Genomic DNA, 25,820 nt, shown 5'->3' on the forward strand with positions numbered 1-25,820 from the left:
AAGATTTTTTGAAAGCAAGGCGAAGATGTCTGTGAAGGTGACTCAAGTATGATATGTGTAAGCACACAAGGAATGTACACCTGTGTTTTCCTCATTAACACAGAGAGCTGACCTCGTGTTTGCGACAATAACACCAGAATTTTTGTTTTTCATGTTCATCATTCTGTCGGTGTTTCTGAGTACACACTCTCAAGATTCAAAAGGGTGTGTCATCAGAGTGTAATGTTCTGGTGACATTACATGACATTACATGTGGAAAGGTCATTTCAGTCTTACAGCTGCTGTCAGTATGTAATCCACTAGACAGCAGTTTGGATCCGTAATCATAAAAAAGCCATTACACATTACTTTCTGTTCATATAAAAGGCTCTCTGTTGTTTTTATCATTGTGGTATGAAGTGTCCTTTTCGCAGTGCTGCTCTGATGGCATCTGCTTTGCTTTAGAGGAGAGCTGAGCGATTCACAGTGACGGACGTGGTCGACTCATCACGCAGGGCTAATTTACTTTAAGTTCGGCTGCGTTTGTGTTGCTTCAGATGTGTCACGGGATCACGTTGACGTTGCTATAGCATGCTGTTGTTTTGTTTTGGGCACTAAGAAAGCAAAGCACTGGGATAAGGCATGACGAATAATGCTCTCTGACAGACAGGGCCTGTTGTTGGTGGACATAGCTGGCACAGGCTGTGACTGCTGTGTGTGTGTGAGGCCATAAGTTAGTTACATGAAAAAGAAATGGAATACAGTCTTTGCATGGAATTTTTCCCCTGATTGTTTTCCGCCACTCTCATAAAGCTGTTTAACAGAGACATTGAAAGCACTTAAAACCTGTGAGAGCTCTTCAGCAGCTACTTGGATTTACATGGATTAAATTGCCTTGTGTAAATGAGATTACTCTTACCTTGTGTTTACATTTTTCCATGCCAGCTATGGCCAGAGGCCTTAAGTTTTTCAGCTTATGTGTCTGTCCCATTCTTGTAAACGTGAATGAGGGTTGTTTTCTTTGAATAAGGCACAAACTAATTAATTATGAGAAAACAGAACTGACTAATGGGATAAAATTATTAAGTTTTGGCATATCCACAGGGTCAAAGGTCAAACTTTACTAGTTTTGCCTCTGTACACCACTATAGTGGAATCAAGTTCAGACAACCAAGATCTGATTGAAATACATACTTTTAAGTTTACTTTAAGAAGTTTAACAAAATTTGCCTTAACTGTTTATGAATTATTTTTATTCACAACCTTCCATTTACAGGCGCTCAAAATTAAGACAATTGATTTATAAGCAGTTTCATGGCCAGGTGAAGATGTTGCTTATTTCATGACACATTAAGAATATAAAAGCCCTGGACTTGATTGAAAGTGTTGACACTGCTGGATTTTCACTAGAACTCTTAATATGAGGCCCAAAGAGATGTGAATGCAAATGAAGGAGGCCATCAGTAAGCTAAAAAAGCCCAAACCAAATAAACTTACCAGCTTATAGCATAAGCTTTTGGAGAGGCTACACTAACAAGATGTCACAGAACTAAAGGGCATGATGACAGAGTTATTTCTGTGTTTAAGATAAGCAAATTCACAACATCTAACCAATTCCAGATTACTCTCAAGGAGGCAGTGGTGTCATTGTACATGTCTACAATCATGAATGTAAGGAAGAAGCCACTGGTTAAACTCAAGAACAGGAACACCAGATTAGACTTGTCCAGAAAACATTTATAAGACACACAGGCACAGTTCAGGAAAAAAAACCAACAAATTTTTGGACAGATGAAACCAAAGTTAACTTGCACCAGAATGATGGGAAGAGAAAAGTATGAAGAAGGAAAGAAACAGCTCATGATCCGAAGCATACCACAGTTTCTGTCAAACATGATTGAGGCAATGTTGTAGCAATGTGAATGTGTGGCTTGCCAGTGGAACTGGGTCAGTAGTGTTGATTTATAATGTGACTTGTGATATAAGTAGCAGGATGAATTGTGAAGTGTACAGTGCTATACTCTCTGCTCAGATTCAACTAAATGCTGCACAGCTGATCAGAAACCTTTGCCAGAGGCCGACATAGTCAGCATTGACATAGTCAGCATTGACCTAGCATCTTTTTCATTAATGTGCCAAAGCAACAAAGACATGGGATATTCTTCATTCGCCAAGTCAATCACCTGTTCTCAACCTAACAGAGCATATCACCTAGTTGACTATTAAATACATGACTGAATGCAGAAAGACCCACAAACAAGTAGCAACTTAAAGTGGCTGCAGAACAAGGGACGAAATACAGCATTTGGTGATGCCCGTGAGTTTTAGAATTCAGGCTAGAGCCTATCCCAGCTATCATAGAGCGAGAGGCAGGGTACACCCTGGACAGTTCGCCGGTCTTTCACAGCCAGGGAACACAGAGAGACAGACAACCATTCATACTCATACACCTATGGCCAAATTAGAATTACCAATTAACCTAACCCATGCATGTTTGCATGTTTGTGGACTGTGGGAGGAAGCCTGATTAACCAGAGAACCCACGCAGACACATGAAGATCATGCAAGCTCCACACAGCAATGCCCCATCCTGAATTTGACCCAGAACCTTCTTGCTGGGAGGCAGCAGTGCTCACCACCACACTACCGTGTTGCCCTAAATGAAGATTAACTTGATTTAAAAAAACCTGCAACTGTAAAAACGTGAATGATGAATAAACATTTTGGGGGAAATTGGTTGAATTTTTGCAATTAAATTAATTTGCTTTTTTCCCACTTGTTAATTTATATGCCTAATTTTTTAATGCAATTGTTCATGTTATATTTATAATACCAATGCGTAAAAAAACACTTATAATTTGGAACAACTTTTGCACTTACCAGATGGAACAAGTGTTCATGTAATGAATCTACATAGTTAATAGCTAAAGACTGATGAAGCCATGTTAAAGTATCAACAAATGCCATGAACAGGTGCAGTTGTTTTCTTGAGCCGTTACCAACTCTGGCTGTAATCACAGTTTTGAGTCCAGTTGAAGAGCCAGTGAGAGACCTCCCTCCCAACAACTGCTGTTCTGTCATATGACCAAACCAAATGAGAAATCCCTCTAGGCTCGGCAACCACTTGTGTAGCAACTAGGTGTAAATAAGTCTTTAGTTATCATACCGCCCTTGCAGCCACAGTGAATCTGTTTGAAAGCCGTCGACCGGTTCTGTTTCGAGAGGGAGAAACCGCATCTTCCTACGACAGTCCTTACAGATGTTGAAGAGTTGTTTATCTAGTTAACACATGCCAGTTGACGTTTGGAGAAAAAAAACCCAACAACAAAAAAAGCCCTGTCTAATTACAGGCAGGAAAGACGGGAGTCATTGTCATCTGTCTCATAATGAGGAATCATGAAGGCTTCTTATTTTTCTCTAGTGCCATTTGATATTTCACTGTGTCTACAAATGAACAGGGGACAAGTTTCCATATTTTAAGGCAGTGGTGTAAACAGGGTTGCTTGGCTTTTTTTTTTTTTTTTTTTTTTTTGCTACATGCACTGTCAATTACCCTGTGGCGTTGCAGATACAGCAGAGCGCCGGCTGGCTGACTAGGTGGCTGACTTGGTGGCTGACTGGCTTGTCTCTTGGAAACCTCTGAAATATGATTTACATTGAGAGCATGTTGTAGCAAACCCTATCCCACGGTATGCATATTCCCCCCATTGTTTGTGACAGTTGGTTGTACCTGCGCCGGAGGGGAGGGGTGGGGGGGTTGAGGGGTGCCAAGTAGGCATGCAACTTTGCATTTCAGTGGCTGAGCTCAGGGTCAGGAGCACATCTGGTTGACTAAGGGGGTTGTGTGTGTGTGTGTGTGTGTGTGTGTCGGTGTGTCTTTTTTTGTTGGTGTGCGTGTTTCAGATTTCGTAACTTCCATACACACAAGCCACACTCGCACATTCAGAGCTCACTTGTTGCTGTGCAGCCGGAGCCTGTGTGCATAAAGCAGCAGCAGCAGCAGCACACAAACAGCAAAACCCGGCACACCGGTGCACTCCTACACAAACAAACAAACACACCTGCTGCTCCTGGCAAGTCGCTCTGACAATCAGCCGAAGGAGGGAAGGCAAACAAAACAAACAGTTTAATTTACATGACAGTAGCCTGCTTTACATTAGCATGCCGTGGCAATGATAGAGTGAAGCTCTGCTGGAAACAGCAGGTAATGAAAAGTGATGGTCCTATTTGCGGTATACTGTAAGTACAGGAATGGGAAGCTCGAGCAGTCAGAACTAATAGCGTGTACTGTGCCACATATCTCCCAGACTGTCCTTTTTTTTTTTTTTCTGTGTTGTTTTTGGAGGAAAAACGTCTACTGGTCCTACTAATTTTTTCAGCATAAATATAAGCAATTTGTGTTGGGGAAGAATTGAAGATGTGCACATGTGTTAAGAAGGCCGTGATTTTTTTATTTATTTCTTTTTTCTTTTTTCCTCCAGATATTGCTTTCCATTCCTCACAAACTTTCCTTGCTTCAGACACAACATGAAATGTTTACGCAGTTTGTGCAAAAACAATTCATGTGCAATTTTAACGAGCAATTAACTTCATCAATGAATAAGTAAACAGTTTTTGGGCCGGTTTGTAATTGCACGGAGTGGTATTTGTGTCTTGAGACTACTGTTTTTTACATTGTAAGCTTTATTTCTGTGGGCATGTGTGTAAAGTGTGTGTGTGAGTGTAGTTTGTGGGTAGCTTTGGTTTATGCGTGTGTAAATGTATCGTGTTTGTGTTTCTTGTAGATGATAGGATACACTCATTGTGCCATGTGTTTGTAGGAATGCTATTTATATATGTCTGTACATGATTTTGTGTGTGTGTGTGTGTGTGTGTGTGTGTGTGTGTGGCTCCAGCGGTCTGCTTCTCATGTAAAGAGATAGCATCTTCCCACAACAGATCAATAAGGGAATATTTCTAGAATCCCTGCCTCTGTCTCAGATTTAACCAAACTGTGTGTGTCTGCGTGTGTGTCTGCGTGAATATGAGTGTCTGTGTGTGCACTCATGCAAAAAAATAAAGAACTCAATAAAAATAAATAAATAAAAAAATGTGAAGAATACTCAGGCTGACAACCTCACTTGCGTCCTGGTGGTTAGGTTGAACTTTGCTGCCCTTATTGAATCTATTGGCATATTATCAGACAGAAAAGGGGCGTAGAGCCGCGTTTTGTTTCGTCGGTGACGTCGTGTGGAGCTGTGCTTCCTGTTGGTTTGTGACCCGTTCAGTCTATTCCTGCGATCAGCCCCGGCAGCTCACATATTTGGCAGAACCGCGCCGTCCTCTCTCAAAAAGATGCGCTAAATATCGACAAACATGTGGGTACATCTCTGTCTTACTCAGACATTCTCCACCACCGCCCCCACTCTTCACCTAGTTCGTGTTCACTTGCTGTAAATTGTCCTAAAGGGACACAGACACACATGATTTATGGTGCCAGATATGATTAAATCCCGTGTATTTTTGCACAGTGCACACATTTTTTTTTTTTTTCTGTGCATGCGGTGCCTTAAGAGGGAGCCAGTGGTCATTAACGACTGAACAAACAGCATGTTCCCTACTTATTAAAGACCTTCATGTTTCGTCCACCCTGACTGTCGTGGCGGCAGCGTCTTGGCAACCGAGAACAACCTGCTCAGAGTGAAAGTAAAAATATTTATCTAAGAATGTATGTTATGTCTGCAGAAGGCCTGCATGTGTGGGGAAAAAGTGGTATGGAATTGACTTCGGCATTTTCTGGGAAATTAGAGCCCTGACTGACTGGGTGATGGACTGAATGAATTTCTAGAGCTATAGCTATTCACCCTGTCCTTTACAGGGTCATAAGCAGGTTATTGACAGCATATTAGCAGAAAGAGATGAATTGAAAAATATCACTGTATGATAATATACTAGGATCATCTAGACAACCTTTTAAAGTTTAATTTTTCATGGCAGCATTTTCTATATTGCTCAATTTTTGGGGGTTACACTGATGTTGCAAAAACATTTGGGTAACACAGATATTACTGTAAGCTTTTTCTATATTTGAACATTTATGTCACTGCACAATGAATTTGCGGGCAATAACATTGCGTAAAATTAACTTAAGAAATAGAAAAAGACAAATCAACCCCTGTAAATGCCACCCTGTGTGCCAGTATACTGATGTCAGTCAGCAAGGCCGACAGTGGCTGATACTGATGTTTGACTTTTCATCACATACAACCAGAGCCCAAGGCGATGTCCTTAAATATCAGTCGCCAAACCAAAGGCAAAGGAAAGGCAACAAACTGGCAACAGCTTGAAAAAATGTCCCACAACTATGTGATCCCACTTTGGTGGGTGATGTTTGTCACAGAGACCCAGCTGTGTTTTTTTGGGCGGGGGTTGTATCTTGTGGCTCATCTCAGCGGCACTGCTATATTGAATTGGCCAAAGCTCTGTGCATGCAGTCCATGTAGCATGCCATGTGTTTAATTCACCACCTATATCTTTTGACCTGTTTACTTTTTGCTCAAGAGAGTAACCAGACCTGTTGGTATGTGTGCCCACACACTCTTTATGTCTTGCAGAGGTTTGGACACTAACAGTTCAAGGTTATCCTGCAGTTCAGCACAGTCCGGCTCACAGATAATTGTCAATATAATTGATCTTTGTGATTTTTTTTTTCCCTCCACTCTCCTCATATTTTTCCATCCTCCCCTCCCCTAGACACTTCCCTTCACTCCCTCACTCCACTCTCCTTTGGCTGTGTCCTTCTCTTTCATCTTAAGCCACATAAGTCTGCTTCGACTGCCAAGAGCAACCAGTATCACTGCTTGCTTTTTTTTTTCTTTTTTTTTTTAGTTTTTTTTTAGTTTTTTTTCCTCCTCCTCTTATGTTCTTCTCACAGTGCACTGAAGCCATGTCGCAATTTCTCAGTGAGTTTTGATGCCTGGATGTCTCCTGTCTGGGTCCATCTCGTCTGAGCCACAGCGCTGGCCCTATGCGATCTGAACTGCGCTGCCTCGCTGCAGGTCAGCCTTCACGGCCGATTAGTGTCGAAGCGCCACTTTGGTCACAAGTTGTCGGGAGCGCTTATCGTGAAGATCAACAGCGATCATTCTCGCTGCTGCGCGCTCTCTCTCTCCCTCTCTTCCTCTGTCTGAGTCCTCTACATCGTCTCCCTCTTTCTCTCTTCTTTCTGTTTTCTGCCCTCTCCCCTTTTGGCATTACCTCCCTTCCCGCCCTTCATGGTTTCCCCCTCAAATCATCATATTTTCATCTCTATGTTATCATTGTCATCCTTCTTTTCTCCCACCTTTCAATGTGTTGTTTTTATCCCTTCCAGTCCCTTTTCTCTTATTATTGAGATCAACTAAAATATGAAATCATGAAAAAGGAGCTGAGATAGTATAACTAAACCTAACCTTTGATGTTGATTCGAGTCTGTGGTAACCTGCTGCTATAATCTCTTCTTTTGTAACATCTGTGTAAGGGTTACAGGGGAATGAAACAATGTGTCATTTACTGTGGTAATGGGTACAAAGTGGATACAAAGTGTTTTCATATTCATTTGGTTCAGTTTAATCTAATCTGTAGATAATTAGGCCACGCCTTCTTTTGTGCACAACTGTTTACATTTGAACAGCACAGTCCTCTTGTTAGGTTTTTACTAGTCAAAGAAAATTGAGTAAGCACTTCTGCAAGCTGGCAAAAGAACAGTTTCTTTCAGAGGACAAAGGAGAGGTAATAATTTGACACTGCTGAATAGAAAACAACGTGAAGACCATTGATTGGTCCCTGTCGGGTTAAAACAGGCTGGCATGAATTCAGCTAGTCAGCTCAAAGTCATTGGTTGTGGACTGCATTCTTTCTAATGTGTTTTTACCTAGGTTGAGCTGGCTTTGCTCTCGGATTTTTTTGTTTGTTTGTTTCATCCATACATCGCTATGTATTGTTTGCCTATTTCAACATACACAGATTCAGTTCGTATTTATTTGCTCTCTCTTCAGTCATCCCTCTGTCCCTCCTTCTCATTTCATCTCTGTGTGCCGTCAGGCCTCGTCTGTGGCGAGAGCGGAGACGAGTCATGTTTGGCTTGTCAGTATGGCTGCTAGTGTCAGTATCTGGAGCTGCTGGTTCCTCTGACAGTGCTGGAGGGGCTGCTGGTCCTAGCAGAGTGCAGCCGTCACCCTGTGACACGCTCAGTGTCACCGATCCCCTCCGTCTGGTGACACGGCATCCCCTCCTCCCCTGTCCTCTTCTTTGCTCACCACTCCACTACAGCCCCCCCTCGCAGCCAGTGGCCTTTTCACTGCCACTCTGCAGTCAGTCGCTCAGTCAGTCACTAACTGCCTCACTGAGGACTCTTTAGTAGGAGTTGACCTACATGTGTTCTGAAACCTGATACTAAGATCTTTGAATTGATACGATTCTCTTGGCTTTCACCTTCAGCCACTTCTACGAGGAGGGCAAATCATCTGTCGTCTCTCACAGTTTATAATGTGATCCAGACTCTGCAAAACAAGCCCTGAAGATGGAAACCAATATCTTAAACATAAACTTTTATTTTTCTATCCGCATACAATTTGTCTGGCTTTTAGACCAGATATAGATAGATAGACCACAGATCCAGTCTGGCTCGTTGGATGGCTCTGCACAGTGTAACAGAGAAACAGGGCACACTATTCAGACTTTTGACTGTTTGCTCAGAATTGTGTTGCAACTCGTTACCGATGGATCACGTCATGAAAGTCTGAACCTTTAATTTCTTCTGAGCCAGGGATCTAAATAATTGTCAGTTTTACAGCTTTAATGCTGGCAAAGAGATTATACATGCTATACTTCAGCGAAGTAAAGTGGCGCAGTCAAGGAGCCATGCCAGCGCGTTTCATTGATTCACCAGTGTAGCATTTCTTTGCAATGACGGTAGACTGAATGTGGAAAACAAATGAAACATGCTGATGCAATTGCACGTGTGTTTCTTGAGCTACCTTAGGCATCACTCTTTTGTAAATAGCTGGTTCATTAAGTGGGAATCTTTTCAGAATCTACATTATTATATTTAATATGGAAGGATTGTTAGTTTGACACCCAGTGTTAGTTAAAAAGAAGAAAGACAGACAGACAGACAGATAGATAGATAGATAGATAGATAGATAGATAGATAGATAGCACCCCAGTGCACAGCAGGACTAAATATGTGTGAGATTTAATCTGGCCTTGGCGAGTGTACAGCAGTGACAAATGGATGCTCACTGTGAAACCCCCTCATCCAAGAGACAGTATTAGTTTTTGCTTTAATTACCAGCAGCAGTAATGTTTCCTATCCATAACTGTCGGCCTGCTAGAATGCAGCCTGGCAGAAGGGTGAGGGCCTTGTCTTTTCTCTCAGTGGGCCTCCTGTCTCTTCTCCCCCACAAGCCGTCTATCCTCCCTCTCTCTCTCCCTCTTTTTTCCCTCCCCCCCTTCCTCCCCCTCTTCCTTCTACTCCCCCTCCCACCTCCTCTGTGCCCCACCGCATCTTTCATTTCAATATTTCAATATTTATGCCTCATCTCAGAAAGTTCAAAGTCACAGTAAGGAGGCATAACTTTCTCCCGCCTCCCCGCCGACAGCACAAGACCCTGCCCGGTGGACAGGAGAGAGGAAGGGCTGGTGACGGCTGGTGTCCCCTCCCCTCTGCTGGTCACTCGTGACAGCCAGAGAGGGAAGTGGCCAGACAGTTGGACTGTCATCAGTAGGGGTTTTAAAGCCAGTAGTGACAAACCTCTTTAAAATATTTTCTGCTTTTAAAAAAACAATGCATAAATAAAATAACAAGTAATTTAAAATGTGTATACACGTGGAAGAAAAATCAACCTCACATTATTAGGTTTTTAATACCCTAAATGGATGATATTTAATATGCAAGTTGAAGCTGATGTCAGTCTGTACAGATACAAGGCTGGACACACCTAGTCGATATTAGTTTGCACAGCATGTAGCACCTCAAAGGTCCAGGGGCAGCAGTAAGGTCCCATGGGTGCTGCTGTTATCTGTGTCTCAGCCCATGTCAATGTGTGGGTACTTTTTTTTTTCTGTGGGACTAACTGACCATCTCTTTAGAAAATCCAGAGCCAGTTTTAATAAATAAAGTGCCTGACAAGTCTGTCCTTTGCCATAAAGATCTCCTGACAGGCGCCGTCTGGTAATAGATTAGCCTAATTACAGCGTTGCTGAGTTTAGATCACAACGTCACGTACTCAGCCTGTCGCTCTAATAGCCATTACAGCCAGCACTCTCCACTCCCCTCGTCCTAATGTAAAGTTGTAAAAAATAAAAAAAATAATTAAAAAAAAAATGAATCAGAGAGGAGGAAAAAAAGGAAAAAGCCAAAAGGAAAAGGTCGTCCTCATTTGCATGTGAGACTTCATTAGAATATGCGAATATGCTAAGGACCGGAGCCGGGCGCTTTGCATGTGCAGGTGATGAATGGCCAGCACGTCGCAGAATGGGCTGAGATGGAGGCTTCGTCACCCTCATCTGCATAGCGTGCTTTATTTACTTATTTATTTATTTATTCATTTACTTTTGAGCGCCCGCTCTCTTTGATACATCTCGCGTCTGTAGATAGTGACTGAGGAGGCTCGTCCCAATTTACCCCACTCGCTTCCCACACGCTTGTATGCACACTTCAATGAGACAAGGTTTTATTAAATGGCTGAGTGGGAACCTGGGAGTTTTCACAAAGGCTTTCTTTGCTCTTGAGTGGTGTTGGTGGTGGTGTTGTTTGTGGCTTATTTACCATTTTATCCTTTGCAGCATAAACTTCATTAGGCAAGGCATTAGAAAAGGTGGGAATTGGCTGTTTATTGAGCAGCAATTCAACCTGTGGAGCATCAGAAAGTGTTGGCAGTGGGAGGGAGGCCGGCACTCATTTGAGTGAAACCTTGCAGGGTGTTTTTTGTCAAGAGGGGGGGAGGAGGGATGGGGTTTGGGAGGTGGAGGGCAAGTTTCCAGAGAGAAACTCATCTCTTCACTCTTCTCTGTTGCTGGGGCGGCAGATGGTAGGTGTCAAGACAACGGCGGCAACAGCCAAACAAAGACATCCTTTGTGTGTGTGTGTGTGTGTGTGTGTGTGTGTGTGTGTGTGTGTGTGTGCGTGCGTGCGTGTGCGCGTGCATGCATACTTTCTGAGAGGTGTAGAAGTGCGCTAGCTTTGAGTAGGAGGCAGCAGCATCTATAATAACACTTGAACGGTGCATTGTGTAAATTCCTAAGCTGCACTCTCGCTCAATCTCCAGAAAGTCCACTGTTTTTATACCATTTGAGAGCGCTGACACCCCACTGAACCTCTGAGGAAATATTCACTCACTTCCAGGTTAGAGAAAGTACTTTTTAATTCTGCCACCCAGAGATGACAGGTGTCACATTTTACATTTCAACTTTCCTTACTCAGAGAAAGAAAAAAAAAAGTGTGAACTTCCACTTTGAGAAATCTCTCCTCTCCATCAACAGTTCCAGTTCTTTGAGCCTAATAAGTCATTCTTTGATAGGATCGCTGAATATTAGATTAGTACCAGAGCGGTTTATTTTGCTCCTCTGGAGTGTGACCTTAGCTGCCCTTCACAGAGGCGCGAGGATAATGAGAGTGGTAGCTGGCCGACAGACAGTCCTGACATCCCAGCTACGCCCTTCACTCAGCCAGCTGAGGAAAAACGTCAATACGGAGGCCTTATGTTTTATGGATTGTCTGCTTTAGCAAAACTATAGTGAGAGAAACACAACTCTCACTTGTCATGTTGCTTCAGTTCTTTTTAATGTGCGAGACCACTTGCCAGAAACAACAGCGGTCGAAATTAAAGGCTGTCTTCTGTGCATCTTTTCAGTTTCAGCATCTTCAGCCCTTCCTCTCTCCGGCAATTGCTCAGGGGTTAACATGGTCACCAGGTGTTCTTTGATTTACTTATACTTCTTTTGCATCCTTCTTTAATTTTTTTTTTTTTTTTTTTTTAGGAGCAGTAGTTTGGTCTGGTTTTTGCGGTTTGTTAACATTTGTCTTGCATTTCTGCTAATACAGTGTAAGCGTGTGTCACAAATAAAGTTATTATTCTGGACCTTTAGCATCGGGATTTCAGTGCGTTTCCTTCTTTTCATATTAAACCATTGTTTCTTCATCCTCTTTTTTGTACATTTAATTTGTTCTCAGAGGACGCGCAGATGGAGTGTATAAGCAAACAGACTGAATAAATCATGTTTGAGCTTCTTTTTTTTTTAACTTCATTGTTGTGGGTGCGGGGGCGTGATACTGGGGCTGCTATTGGTTTTCATCCCCAGGAGGCACAGGGGAGGCTCGCTGTTGTAAATGGACCCTAGTGCAACCCTGTTATCTGCAGTGTAATGTGCCCACTGGGGGCCCAGAGAGAGGTCGGGAGGGGCTCATCACAGTTCCTGGTTCATGAAGGAGTCCAGAGGGTTGCAGAGGTGAAAGGGGGTGGCTGGTGTCTCTTCCCTCAATTACACGGTTTAACAGAAGCTACGGCCCTGCTGGGGTGTTTTCCTGTTTATAATGAAGCTAGTCTTAATGGCAGTGGTCACACGATCTGGCTGATTATAAATGTAACGCGATCATCTGTAATCATATAGAAGGCTCTCGGACCAAAGAGACAGTTTTTATTTCATCTTTTTCCTTCAGTCAGTCACACTCGTGTATATATAATAACATTGTGCCAATCTTCAAATAACACATGTTGCCTTTAAGAGCCTGTTACATGAATTCTTTCAGTATGTCCTTTAATTGTATCCATGCTAACTGCCGTTCTGTCGGTCCAAACATAAAGTTTTAGCACTGGCGTTTAAAATCTTATCCCGTGTGATGTCTTTTTGCTGTCTTAGCAGTATTATCTACTTTATAAAAATATATTCAGGGTTGTAAAGTAATTTTGCTTAGTGCTAGATTCTGTGCCAAAGCGGGCTTAATATTGAAGAAACACAAACAGACTCTTATTTCACTCCCCACCCTTCACCTCTTCCCCAGCATACACCACACACATGCGCGCACACACACACACCTGAAGAGACCATATAAACATAAGGAAACCTGCATTACAAATTACTGCACATCATAGAAATTGTGCAGCAAGCTTTTTAAAATACCAGTGCTGCCAGTGAGGCGCTTTGTAATTTATCCCTTCACGGCTGTTAGCTGCGCAGCGCAACGGTGATTTATTTGGTTTAAGAGAAGTTTTGTTTAGAGAGATAATGAGCAGGACTTCTCTTTAATGATTTAACACGGCGCAGTGGAAAAGAGAGAGAAGGGGGGGGATAAAAAGCACATATATTTTTCATATCTTTAACTGCACTGCAGAGAGGAAGGGAAGGAAGGAGAGAAAGATGCATTAGCAACAGAAGCTAACAGCCTTTAACAACCGGCGTTTTTTGATTCATTTTGTTTTGTTGTGTAAAATGAGACTTTTTCACCTCCTCCCAGCACAGCGTAATTTTAGTATGTAATGTATTTCATTTAAAATGTGTCTCAGGACATGTTCTGTCTTCGTAGCGGATAGTGCTCGGCGCTTTTGTTTAATCCATAAAAGTGAATCATATTTGTGCTGATGCCACACATGCTATGCCAAGCTTTTAGAAATCTGTTTTGAAAACTGCTCCAAGTTGTCCTGTACCTTGTTCTTTTCTTTTCCATCTCACTTTTCATCTCGACGCCGAATACGGCATTATTCTTTCTTGTTCAGCATTTTCAAGTTTCTTCTCTCGCTCAGGATTTAAATCCCAAATTAAAGGAGTTAATTAGAAAATATAATGAAGCTGAGTAGCATAATATGCAAACAGCGCTATGACGCTCAGAGCTGGGGGCTCTGTTAACGCCGAAACTGCCATCGGCGCATAGCGATGATGATATCAATAATAGATTACTTCATCAATCGCCGTTCTCTTGAAGATGGAAATGCGCTGTTGGGAAGGGACTGAATTTTTATTTTTCATTATTATAATTTTTTTTTTCCCCCTGCACTTTCTCTCTCCCTTCCTGTAGCTTGAAAATGTCTGTTTCATCTCACATTAGCGTGTGCTCTGCATAAGTGCAGGTGGAACTTGCTCTCCCTCTAAATGATCCTTTAATGGAACAGTGTGCACTGGAGCTGGGAACTCTATGGGGCGCTGCCACTGTCGATGAGAACTTCTCCTCAATCAATCCGTCAAGCCCCATCACCTGCCTCAGCAGATGATCCAAAAAAAACCCCTTTGGAGAGGCGAAGTGAGCTTTTTATGTACCTCCCTCTAAAACTAGAGGACGCGCGCGGGCACGTGCGCACACACGAGCGGCGGCGTCACAAGTGAGAGGTGTCTGTTTCAGTGAGAGCCCCGACGTTGATCTGTCGTCAGAGAAACGCTTTGCCTCTCTTTTATTTTTATCGGGATCATCTTAGAATAGATCAAGTGCTTGCTTTAGCTCAAAAACACAAAATCAGTCTGGATGCTTTATTTGTTTATTTTTTCCCTCCCTAATATCTGTTACGTTATGGGACGTTTCCATAAGTGCATCTCCTATAAGCCCGAGCAATATTGATGTGAAGTCGCCTCTCGCTTCTGTCAAACAGAGTGACAACACCACAAACTGCATTTGCCTTTGATTCTCACCTTAGTTCACGTTCACTCCGACTTATCCAGATACTCCATCATGATTTCTCATATTCCTTTATTTCCCTTCTTTCCCTCCCGTGGCTTTTCTTTTTCCACCCTTCTATCACCATCTATCTCCACATCTGCAAAAATTGACATCACATTTAGTTCTCCCCCATCTACCGCTATGGGCTCACTTGCGGAACATCCATTAAATTCAGCCTGTAAACTCAGCAGAATCCCTCCTTTCTGAGTCCTTATTCTTGATGTCTGCCTGTCTGTCTCTGTGTCAGAAAAGCAAGTCGCTCTCTCTGTCAATAAATGTCTTATCTTCCGACTTCTGGTTCCTGTCTGTTTATCTGTCTGTCTGACATGTCGGCAGCTGTCTCGGCGCTCCAGGGTTGCTGTCAGCCAAGTGTTGGTTTCTGTTCTTCTGTCAGTTCACCTGCCTGTCAAAGCTTTGCAGATTAGACATGTCAACTTACCTCCAGGTTTTCTGCTTCTCCGGGATGGCTTCATAAAAAATAAATAAATAAATAAAATAAACAAGGAAAAAGCACATTGTGTTTACTCTGAAGAGTGAATTAGTTGTGGCATAGTGTTTTTTTTTTTTTTTTTTAACTCCTATGGATCTTCCTATTTGCTTGTAAGCATAGCATGTGCTTGTAGTATCCTTGAATTAATAGTGTTTAGTTTGTGCAGCATGTCTGCTCCATATGGAGCATTGCCATTAACTGCAATGATGTTATACATTTAACAAATGCATAGTACTATGTGATGCCATTTGTGTTTAGTGTGTCTGCAGTGATCTGTCATCACAGGTGGGACTTGGATCTAATAAATCTTGAACAATAGTTATTTCATAATGAAATGCAGGAAGACCAGCCATCAGAATGAATTGAGTTTATACTATGAAAACTCGAAAAAAGCCTTATGTGTCCGATGGAAAAATACAGTTGCTACTATTACATTTTGTTTCATGGCAGTAATGTCCTTTTACTCATGAATATACTGTTTTTACATGCAGACGTATCGCAGTTATTGTGGTTTGCGTCAATGCAACGTGTAGCTACATTTTTCAGAAGGTGCATGTCAGATTACTCTGTAGGCCATGCTGTTAGGTTATGGCATAGGGTATAGAAGTAGTATGAATCAAGCATTACGCTGTTGGAGTGTGGAGGTATGAGGATGTATTGAAAAGGAGAAACTGAAGATGGAAGTGAAGGGAGATAAAGGAAGCTGAGATGGAGGGAGGAGTGTGCAGAGGGGAGCTACCTGCTGCTGATGGCAGTCAGAGTCAGTGAAGGATGGAGGGCGATCCAGCTGTGACATTAAAGCAGCAGGTGGAGGCCATCATTAGGACTGGCACAGGAGGCTGGATGAGCCCGCACACACTCATTTCTTTGGGGCCCAGCGGACCACTGCAGAGCCTGTGTGTGTGTATGTGTGTGTGTGTGTGTGTGTGTGAGCTGAACCATAGTGCCATAACTTCAGAGTTCAACCCTACCTCCCGTTTCGTCTTTTCCCCGATGGAACTGCTCTTCCTTGCCGAGGTTTTCGGTGGTTTCGCCCAGTGAGGGTTGAGCAGTTCCTACATCTGGTAGCTCTCGTAATGGCTTTTCAGTTACCTTCTAACCAAGTAAAGTACACGTCTTTGTTTGACTTCAGCTTCATTTTTCACCTCATAGCTTTTCCCATGTTGCGTTCTGTTGTTGCCATGCACAGCAGGCAACAACCTGGATGCTCAAGCATCTTCCCGTTGTTCATTAAAATGTTTTGGAGAAAACTCTGACTTAGAAAACAGATTCTGTCTTCACTCTTTTTGACTCACACGGAGTAACAGTGCATGAACTTAGCGATGTAACTTGAATACAGTCACGTCAGTGTTTCCGCAGACTTGCCTGATTATTTGTTGACACTAGTTTCTGTTTGACATTGAATTTGAAGTTATTTCTGACTAAACAGCTCTCCAATACTGCCACTATGAGCACTGGTTCACTTCCCTTGCATTGCCTCTCTATTCATAGAGAGATGATAAATACTCACGTGGGGTCTTGGCAGTCAAGTGTCACTGTCAAGACCTAATGAAACAAGTTGAAAGCAACTCAAGAAAAAGTTGGAAAACTGTATTCTGTCCGATCTGGCTCCAACCCACAATGCCTCACGTACAGCTGTTGGAAACAGACTGTGTGATTTGAGGGCGGGTGGCTACGGTACGTCTAAGCGGAGATTTGCTTGAGGCCTTTTCTTAGATCTCCCATCCCTTCTAGACCTTTAGATGGGCCTATCCAGGAACGCCATTAGGCAAATGAAGTTGTTTGTATCAAATATTGACATGTTATCTCTTCATCGTCAGGCAGCGGGAGGGAAGAAAAAGAGAAAGATTGTAACTGTGGGTAATTGAGCCGTGTCTCCCCTGCTTATCGGTAAAGCTTTGGCACGTCACGGACCTAACGAGCTGTGGCGCGCCGATTAGTCTGAAGGGAAAGTCGAACGTGAAACACCAGCGCCTCGGTTTTTCTTTTTCTTTTTTTTTTCTTTTTTCATATCTGCAATGGATATTATGAGCCTCCCTGGAGGGCAGAGGCACAGCCTTATTAGTTCAATTCATGGGGGGAAGAGAATTGATATGGATGAATGGCATGTTAAAGTATCCCTTTGTTACAATAACCATCAAGGCTGATGGCTTGGGCTGATGATGCAGCCCAAGGCAGCAGGACGACAAGCTGAGGCCTTGACCTGGATGGCAGAGGATGCACACACACCAGGGGCAGGGGGCTGATTACAGACTGCCTTAAACAAATGGATTTGCCCCTTTAACATTTAGATATGGGATCTTTCTGTGTGTAAAAGTGTGTGCGCATGTATGCATGAGAAATTGGGGACTCGTGGTGTCTTTTTGTGAGCAAGGATTGCTATTTGTCTGTTTTTGTATCACTATTTGTGCGTATGTATGTGTTTGTTCCCTGCTTCCTTATCAGAGGCATTTATGTGTATTAGATAATCACATGGTGAACAGCTAATTGCGATTTTGTAAGTTTGTGTCTTTGTAATTTTCCATTTGCGTATGGTTATTTAGGTTTGCATGTGTGCTTATTGCACATTTATGCATCTTAAGATCCATTTATGTGTGTGTGTGTGTGTGTGTGTGTGTGTGTGTGTGTGTGTGTGTGTGTGTGTGTGTGTGTGTGTGTGTGTGTGTGTGTGTGTGTGTGTGTGTGTGTGTGTGTGTGCAGCCTGTGCCAGGTGCCTCCACAGGGCATTAACCGTCTTGCACTCGTGCCACTCTGAGAATAATCCAGTAAAAAAAGGGGTGAGATGAGAATCTCTCAACATGCCAGTTTAATTTGTACCCCTTGCTATCAAAGAATGCTAATTAAAATCATATTTTGCATATGTCTTGTCTTTCATGCGCATATGCAAATTGCCCCTGTTGCCTTTCAGCACTCTGTAATTAGGTTTATGAAGGACAGCTGTAATACATAATTAACAGAAATGTTTGCAAGCTCTTTTTTTCTCCATGTCTAAACACGACGACTTAAACAAGCACGCGTGAAGTGTTCCAAGGCCGTGCTATTCTCTCAAATGTATTGATTAATTCTTTTAACCCCCCCACTCACCCACCCTCTCAGAAATGTCTTAATTATGCTGTTTGTTTATTTATAGATGATCGTGTCAGTCAGAGGCGCTTCCAGTGGGCCAGAGAGGCTCAGCATTTTGATCTTGCCATTCTCGCCGATTGGAGCATACAGGATTTAGTCATACATTTGCTCCCAGTTTAACTCCAAGGCAGCATTCTGGACGGATGGATGGATTGAGTTCGAGCGGATTGAGAAAATCTTGAGTGATGATAACGAGGCAAAACAGTGGAACATGTTTGAATATTTATGTGGTAGTGTTAGTTAGAGTCGGCCTCGGGGGCCTTGATGACGGACGGGACTCTGGGGCCATGATGGGATGGAGGACACAGCCGTGTGTGTGTGTCCAGACGTTGGAGGAGCTGGGGTAGAGTGGGGTAGTGACATAATTAGTGAAATAATTATGCTTTTGCTCTATGAGAGACTGAAAGCTTCAGAAAGGTACAAACGGGCTAGCTGAAGAGAAAATAGAATGATGTCCTTGCAAAGAAATGAAAAGTGAAAACATCCATACGAAGAAAAAAGAAACTGGGAGGAGCGAGACTCAGGGGAACCAAGCATGTGCAGCGACAGTGCCGAGCACATGACTGTCGGTTCAACTCCGGCTGCCTCTTTTATGTAGCTCCTTCCTCAGCTCTCAGATGTGGTCATTGTCTCTCAGTTGCACAGTAATGGGAAGTGATGGGTGCTAAATGAAAAGGCCAGGGGATGAAAACACTGGTGAAGCTGCTTCGATGTCAGAGTAGTTAGTCTTGTCATCCGTTCATTATGTTTTCAGATTCTGTTTTGGAGACACGGTAAACTCAGGGCGCTCGACAAAGTCAGGACATTGTGGTCACTGTCAGACGACAGCACCCTGGTATGTTCGAGTGTGTATGCGTGCTACTGCAAGTACTGCACATACACAAGCTTATAAAATCCTCGCACATGTGTACACATTTGTGCCAGACATTTATGTACAGCATTTATGAACACTTCACCTAGAGCAGTACTTATTTACCCAAACCTGTTTATTATCAAAAACTATGTATGTAAGAAAAGGATGGGTTCATGTTGTCTTGCAGTTATTTAAAACAGTTGGAAAACAGAAGACAAGCAAAAGACAATCCCTCATAATAAAGGGAAAAAAACAGATTACCGAAACAAGACAAAGTTATTATGTTTCAGTTGAGATACTATTTTTAGGACACTTCTGTCTTACTTCTGTGGTGCATAAAGTAGGGTGTTTTTTAGCCTTTAATGAGAGAGGGCAGTGGAAGGAAGACGGGAAAGGAGGGAGAGAGAGAGCAGGGAAGACACGTAGTAAGTGGCCTCACATTGGATTTAAACTCAGGACTCTGTGATAGCCTTGCAGCATGTGGGTCACCTGTTAAACCAGCGCCCAGCAGTTTAGTTTAAATCTGCACATCAGAAATAACATTTCACAATGAATACCATGTGAACTGTGAACATTTAAAACTTGCGCCTCTGGCAACACATAGTACTAAAGGCTTTCATGTTAAAACTGACAATTAAACATTGACAACAGAAAATGCACAAAACAAGGTTTGCTAGAGTTCTATTTTATTAAGTTCAGTACACCAGAGTCAGTGGTCTGACACTTAGAGTGACTGTTAGAGTGCCAAGAAAAGGTTTCTTAGCACATAGTCTACTGTTTTATACATTCACCTAAATGGACTGATTCTTATATAGCACTTTTTTACTCTCCCAGAGTACTCAAAGCACTCTATACAACATGCCACATTTACCCAGTCACTTTCTTCTAAGCTTTTTAGTGCTTCCTGACTGACATTCATACTCCAATGGATGCCTCGGAGAGCAACTTGGGCTTAGTATCTTGCCCAAGGATACTTGGCACGCAGACTGGGGGAGCCAGGGATCGAACCACTAACTTTCCAATCAGTAGATGACTTGGTCTACCTCCTGAGCTACAGCCACAAGTGTAGCTGTCGGTTTGATTCTGCGTGGAAAGGCAATGAAAAACTCCCTTTTTTTTATGCCATGCTACCTGCAGTGGTGACCCCTTGTGAATAAGGGAGTAGCTAGCAAGACATGATAAAAACAAAGAAAAGAACAGGGTGACAGGAGTGGCACCCATTCTCTGTAAACTCTTGAGATGGTTTTGTGGGGAAAATCCCAGTGGATCATTAGTTTCTGAAATATCGGCTCATCTGGCACCACCAGCCGTGCCACTTAAATCACTTTTCTTCACAGTTCTCAGTTTCAGCAGGTCATTTCAACCATAGCTGTATGCCTAAATTCACAGAGTCACTGGCATGCGATTGGCTGATTAGATGTTTGTATTAATGAGCAGTTGGAACAGTTGCCAGTGAGTGTATGAAGGTTTCCACGAGTGCTGATTGGTTCGAATGTGTTTTTAAAGTGGCATAAATTTCCTTAAAACTTCTTTATTAAAAGTATGGCATTGTGTTTTTCGTGTATTGCAGGTGGGCCTTTGTTATGAAGAAACACCTCAGCACCCATCTGCTGGGAAAACATGGAGTTGGACAGCGTAAAGAGAGGTAAATTAAACACGTGCAACAGAATTTTCTACACATCGTGCTCAGCTTTCAGTTTGGTAGAAAAAATAATTATTTGGATCGCGTGCAGAATGGTTTCTGCATGTTCCCGACTTTCATGCACAAAAACCTGTCGGCAAATAAAGAAGTAAACCTTTTTAAAAAGTATTTCTTTACCTGGCTCTCCAAGCATCTGTGTTTTTGAGAAATGAAAGTAAGCGATACAGAAGGCAATTAATTCTAGATGGTGGAGGATGACTGCTACAACCCCGGTGGAGGCCTGCAAGCTTTTAAGCACAAAATTTCCCACAAGTTAAATTTCAAGTTAAATATAACTTGAGATCCTCCCTTTCCCTAATGAGTTAAATGGCTTTCACTCATTCTGTCTTCCTCGCTCTCTTGCTTGCATCCCTTTCTTCTGTCAAACTTTATCTGGCTCTCTCCCTCATCTTACTTTCTGCTCTCCCTCTTGAATTAGAGATGAATGATGTTTCTTTTACCATTTCTGTCTGTGCACGCGAGTGTGTGTCTCTGTGTATGCGCAATGTCTCCCGCTTGTCCCTGTCTATCAGAAACAGAGCCCTGCTGTCTGTGTGTGTGTGTGTGTGTGTGTGTGTGAAAACGAAAGATGAGGAGATGAAGTTGTGAAGCCCCCCTCCTCCACCCTGACAAGTCAAAATGAGACGTTAAACACCTCTCAATCTGTCAAGCAAGCCGCTAAAATAGAAACAGACCCGCTTTTTCATTACTCCGCAACCAAATTGATACTTTTGACAACGTGCAGTATTAGATATGACAAGTGGCTTCAGATATGGAAGTAAGCATCCCGACCAGATGCCTCTCCATCTCTCAGACATTATCATCTAAATTCCTACTGTCAGCTGTTCATCTGGATTAGATGGAAACAAATCCTCATATCCTCAACTGCTTCAAGTCTCTGTTTCATCCACATTTGTTTTTTTTTTGTTTTTTTGTTATTGTAACCTTTATTTATCCAAGGTCTGCTGACAGAGCTCCATGCTTTTTCTTATGTAACAGTATACATACATGTGGCCTCTCAGCTACATACATTTACATATGTGACTCGTCCACTACAACCATGTATCCTGATGTTTGCCTTACAGGGAACTTGAACCAATTAACGTGGGGTCCAATATCTTTTCTACACATGCCACATGTCCACTGAAAAATGAATGAAAAACAGGATACCGGTACAAAAAGGAGGTTCAAGAGTACCACCAGTTTTGCTTTTCTAAAAGGGTTAAATATTGTTTTTGTTGCGACAGATCAGATGTCTCTCCTGTTTACATTGTCAAACAGCAGTCATATAATTTAACATCTAAAGAAGTAATTTTTAAAAAAGGACCAAAATTAAGAGACATTAAATCAGAGAGTTTTACAATCTACATAAAGAGAAAAGACAGAGGTAACAGGCATGCATGAATAATGTCGGACCATCTGCTGTAACCTGAGGTACTGGTGGGCTTGATAGAAAATTCAGAGATGAAAACTGCAGTAGAAAAGGTTTCAGTACTGGGGTGGAATTTTCCCAGTAAATGCAAACAATGCTGTAATTCATGCAAGTTTTTCCTCATTTTTAAACAACTTTTGAAAAGGACTTTGCTTAGAAAATTCTTCTGACTTTGTTTCTTGTTATTTGATCAGAGTAAAGTCTTGATTGCTGTCTAGACTTCTTTTCAAAAACGATACTTTCTCCACAGTAATGGTAACAAAAAAGTATCTGCTTCTGAAAAATCACTTAAACATTTATTATACCAATCACATTTGCTTTAATAGCTTCTTGTCTACAAGGCCAACTGTGAAAGCAAAAGAACTATGTCAGGCTGCTGTACACAGCTGATGCCTTGTTGGCCAGACTGGGTAAACTTCATATTTTTTTCCATCTTTGCTTTCCTTTCATGTCTCAGTTTATTTCTGATCTTTTTCATAACATTTATAAAAGAGATCAGAATTTATCATAACTTAAAAGGTAAAGCTTTCAAGATCAACAGTTTAACATCCAGACTGCGGAAGCGATTGCTGACTGTGTCCAAATTAAATTCAGCTTTGCTACCACAATAATATTCAACTTATACATGATTTGTGGTTTACAAAAATCACAGAATCACAAAAACAGAAAATTACACCTGATTTAAATATGGAAGATTTTCCTACAAGTTGTTTCCTGTGTGCTTTGGTACCACACAGCTCCAATTTTTAGATTCCCATTCAGTCCCATTCTGACTTGAACTTGTGAGTGGCACAAATTTAAAAGAGAGACCAGCCAGATTTATAAACAGGTATGTTTTGTGCATTATGTGAGTGAAATCTGGTATCGTTTTGGGTATACCTCTTGTGTCCCCCATATCAGTGACTACCTATTAGTTTGAAAAGACTCCTAAAACTCATGAAAGCATCAGCTTTCAGTTCAGGTTTTGAATTTTTGTGATTATTAAGATGAACTTTACATGTAGTTGACCAGCGCAATGATAATGGTTCCTCTATGTCTTACTTTTGCCCCCAAATGCAACAAGGCCCTGTGCTAATATGTGCTAATGCTAAATTTCAACTTTTCAAACTGCAGTTCGTGGAGAAGCCGCTAGAGCAGGGGTCCCCAATCCCAGTCCGCGAGGGCCGGTGTCCCTGCAGGTTTTAGATCTCACCCTGGGTCAACGCACCTGAATCACATGATTAGTTCATTACCAGGCCTCTGGAGAACTTCAAGACATGTTGGGCGTTTATCAATATGCGTTCTTGTGCGTGCTTGCGTTCTCGTGTACTCGTGATACGTCATCAGTCGGACACCAAGTACTGTTCCAATTGGCACGCATCAAGCCGAGAACGCCAAAAGTCCCGGATATGTTCTCGATCCGCCCGCTTTATCGAGCATGCATCGGTGTGGACTTGGGACAGCTATATATCCCAGAATGCATTTCGTCCAAAACTCAACAGCGGACTCCCGGCACATCGTTTTCAACCCCCGCCCCCCGCGCGGACTTCTCACTACTCAGGTTAAAGAAACTCCAGCAGCTGTCTATAGTATTGAGTGTCCACTAGAATAGAAATAAAAGCGTTCTAACATCTCACCTGCTTGTTTTTTATTAAGGTATGTACACGTATGTACATGTACACTATTTTTATTAATAGAAGTTTCACTACTGAGGTTAAAAATGATATATAAGTCACTTAGATCACTTCTAAATGTTAATGTTTGGTTTATTTCAGTGTTTGAGTAAACCGGTTTGGCTGTGATTACAGTTAAGCTTCATAACATGTTACTCACAGTTAAATTAGGAGGGACGGCAGTAAAACTCCGACCTGTGACATCATCACGCACGCAGGTGTTCCAATTGTACATATCGCGAAACCGTGCTCGCATTCTCGGCGGGTACGTACTCACCGAGAACGCGAGTACGCATCATTTGGGCATTGATAAACGGCCGTTGAGAAGGTAATTTATCCATTTAAATCAGCTGTGATGGATCAAGGACACATCTAAAACCTGCAGGGACACCAACCCTCGTGGACTGGGATTGGGGACCCCTGCGCTAGAGGATGCCTTCAGACACAAGTCAATCCCAATAGACACCTGTGTTAAAATGCCCTACTATACAGCTTTAAAAAGTATGTTAACAGTCTGGTAGTCCCAGGGCTAGTTTGTCTGTTGGTAACAAAATTTAAGGTTTGTTTGCTTCAACTGAAATGTAGCGGCACAGTCAGCTGTATAACAGCCAATAATGGTCGCCTAGGCCTCACCTCTTCTAATTTGAGTCATAAAACTGGAACTCCTGCCCATGTTGGACCCTTTTGGAGAATTATCAAATAACATGATGTGCTGTACAGGACAGGCCAACCACAAAGTCTACCACGCTAGCTAGTGTTAGCTGACTTAGCGCCACCACCCTCTCGTCCACATGTGGCCACTTGTCATGCCAAAACACTAACATGGCAGTGACCGGAATGATAATATTGAGACTTTTAAATGAGTTCAAAGTGACATAATTGTGGCTGTGTCCTTCTTTTATATACAGTCTGTGTACAAATGGCCATGGGTCAGTGGAGCTGGAGTGTGTTTAGCTTAAGAGATAAGAACAAAAAGAACCTACATTTTGCTAAACTCTAAAGTATTATGCCAGATATCATCACATAAGCACACACATAAATTAACATATATACTGCACCTATTTTAACATATGTGTAGTAGATATTGTAGTTATGTTAATGGACAAGTGCAAAGAAACTCTTTACTTCCACTGCTACCAGCAGAAGCTCATTCTTTTATCTCTTATTTTCTCTCATTGTTTATTGCACTCCTTTTAAATATGTGCAGACGTGCGCACAGCCGCCCTCACACACACATACGCACACACACACACACACACAGACCCGTACATGCACACTTAGACGGAGGACGGCCACAAGGTTTGTTCTATTTAAACCTGTAAAACACGGTGTCATCATTTTTCTGACAGTCCCGCAGACAGAATTTATCTCATCATTAATTAACCATCATATTTCCAACACAGTGCAGCTTAATTAGCACAAGGTCATTGGGGAGGGCTTTTTAAGTGGAACAAATTTGGGCAAGTGTAAGAGAGGAGGCAGAGGATGGAGGACGGAAGAGGGAGAAGGAGGAGAGGGGAGATAGAAAGAGATGGGATGACAAAGAGACAGGCAGAGAGGGAGAGATGGTTTGGGCTGACCTGACAGTGCTGCCTTGGTGATTGATAACTGCACTGGTTTTGAAAGCCCAGACCTGGAGACGAGGACAGTAGCTGAGGGAGAAAGAAAGACAGGGAGAGGTAAAGGATGGGGACTTGTGCACGTGTGTGTGTGTGTGTGTGTGTGTGTGTGTAGGGGTGGGTATCTGAACCAGCAACTGGGGACTAGGGGGGTGGGGGGTGAGAGGCAATGGGGGTTGTTGGGGAGAGCCAATTGCAAACATATGCTGGCTGGCAGGCGGTGGAGAGATGGATTGCAGTGGGACAGTGTCAGAGAGGCAGTTTCATCACCATCTCTACGGCCCTGTTCACCAGGTATTTTTAGAACACTGGGGAGATCTGTT

General features: G+C 42.5%; 1 protein-coding gene across 2 annotated transcripts in view; it reads left to right on the forward strand.

Moving 5' to 3' along the window:
- The window catches only part of znf407 (zinc finger protein 407), a 152,754-nt gene that overhangs the window by 46,828 nt on the left and 80,106 nt on the right, over window positions 1-25,820 (forward strand). For both annotated transcript variants that reach the window (XM_031748177.2, XM_039619990.1), the window contains exon 5: window positions 20,684-20,758. In XM_031748177.2, coding sequence (XP_031604037.2) covers window positions 20,684-20,758 — 75 coding nt within the window. The remainder of the gene's footprint in view (window positions 1-20,683; window positions 20,759-25,820) is intronic.

The sequence above is a fragment of the Oreochromis aureus genome, linkage group 11 (assembly GCF_013358895.1).
Source record: "Oreochromis aureus strain Israel breed Guangdong linkage group 11, ZZ_aureus, whole genome shotgun sequence".
NCBI lineage: Eukaryota > Metazoa > Chordata > Actinopteri > Cichliformes > Cichlidae > Oreochromis > Oreochromis aureus.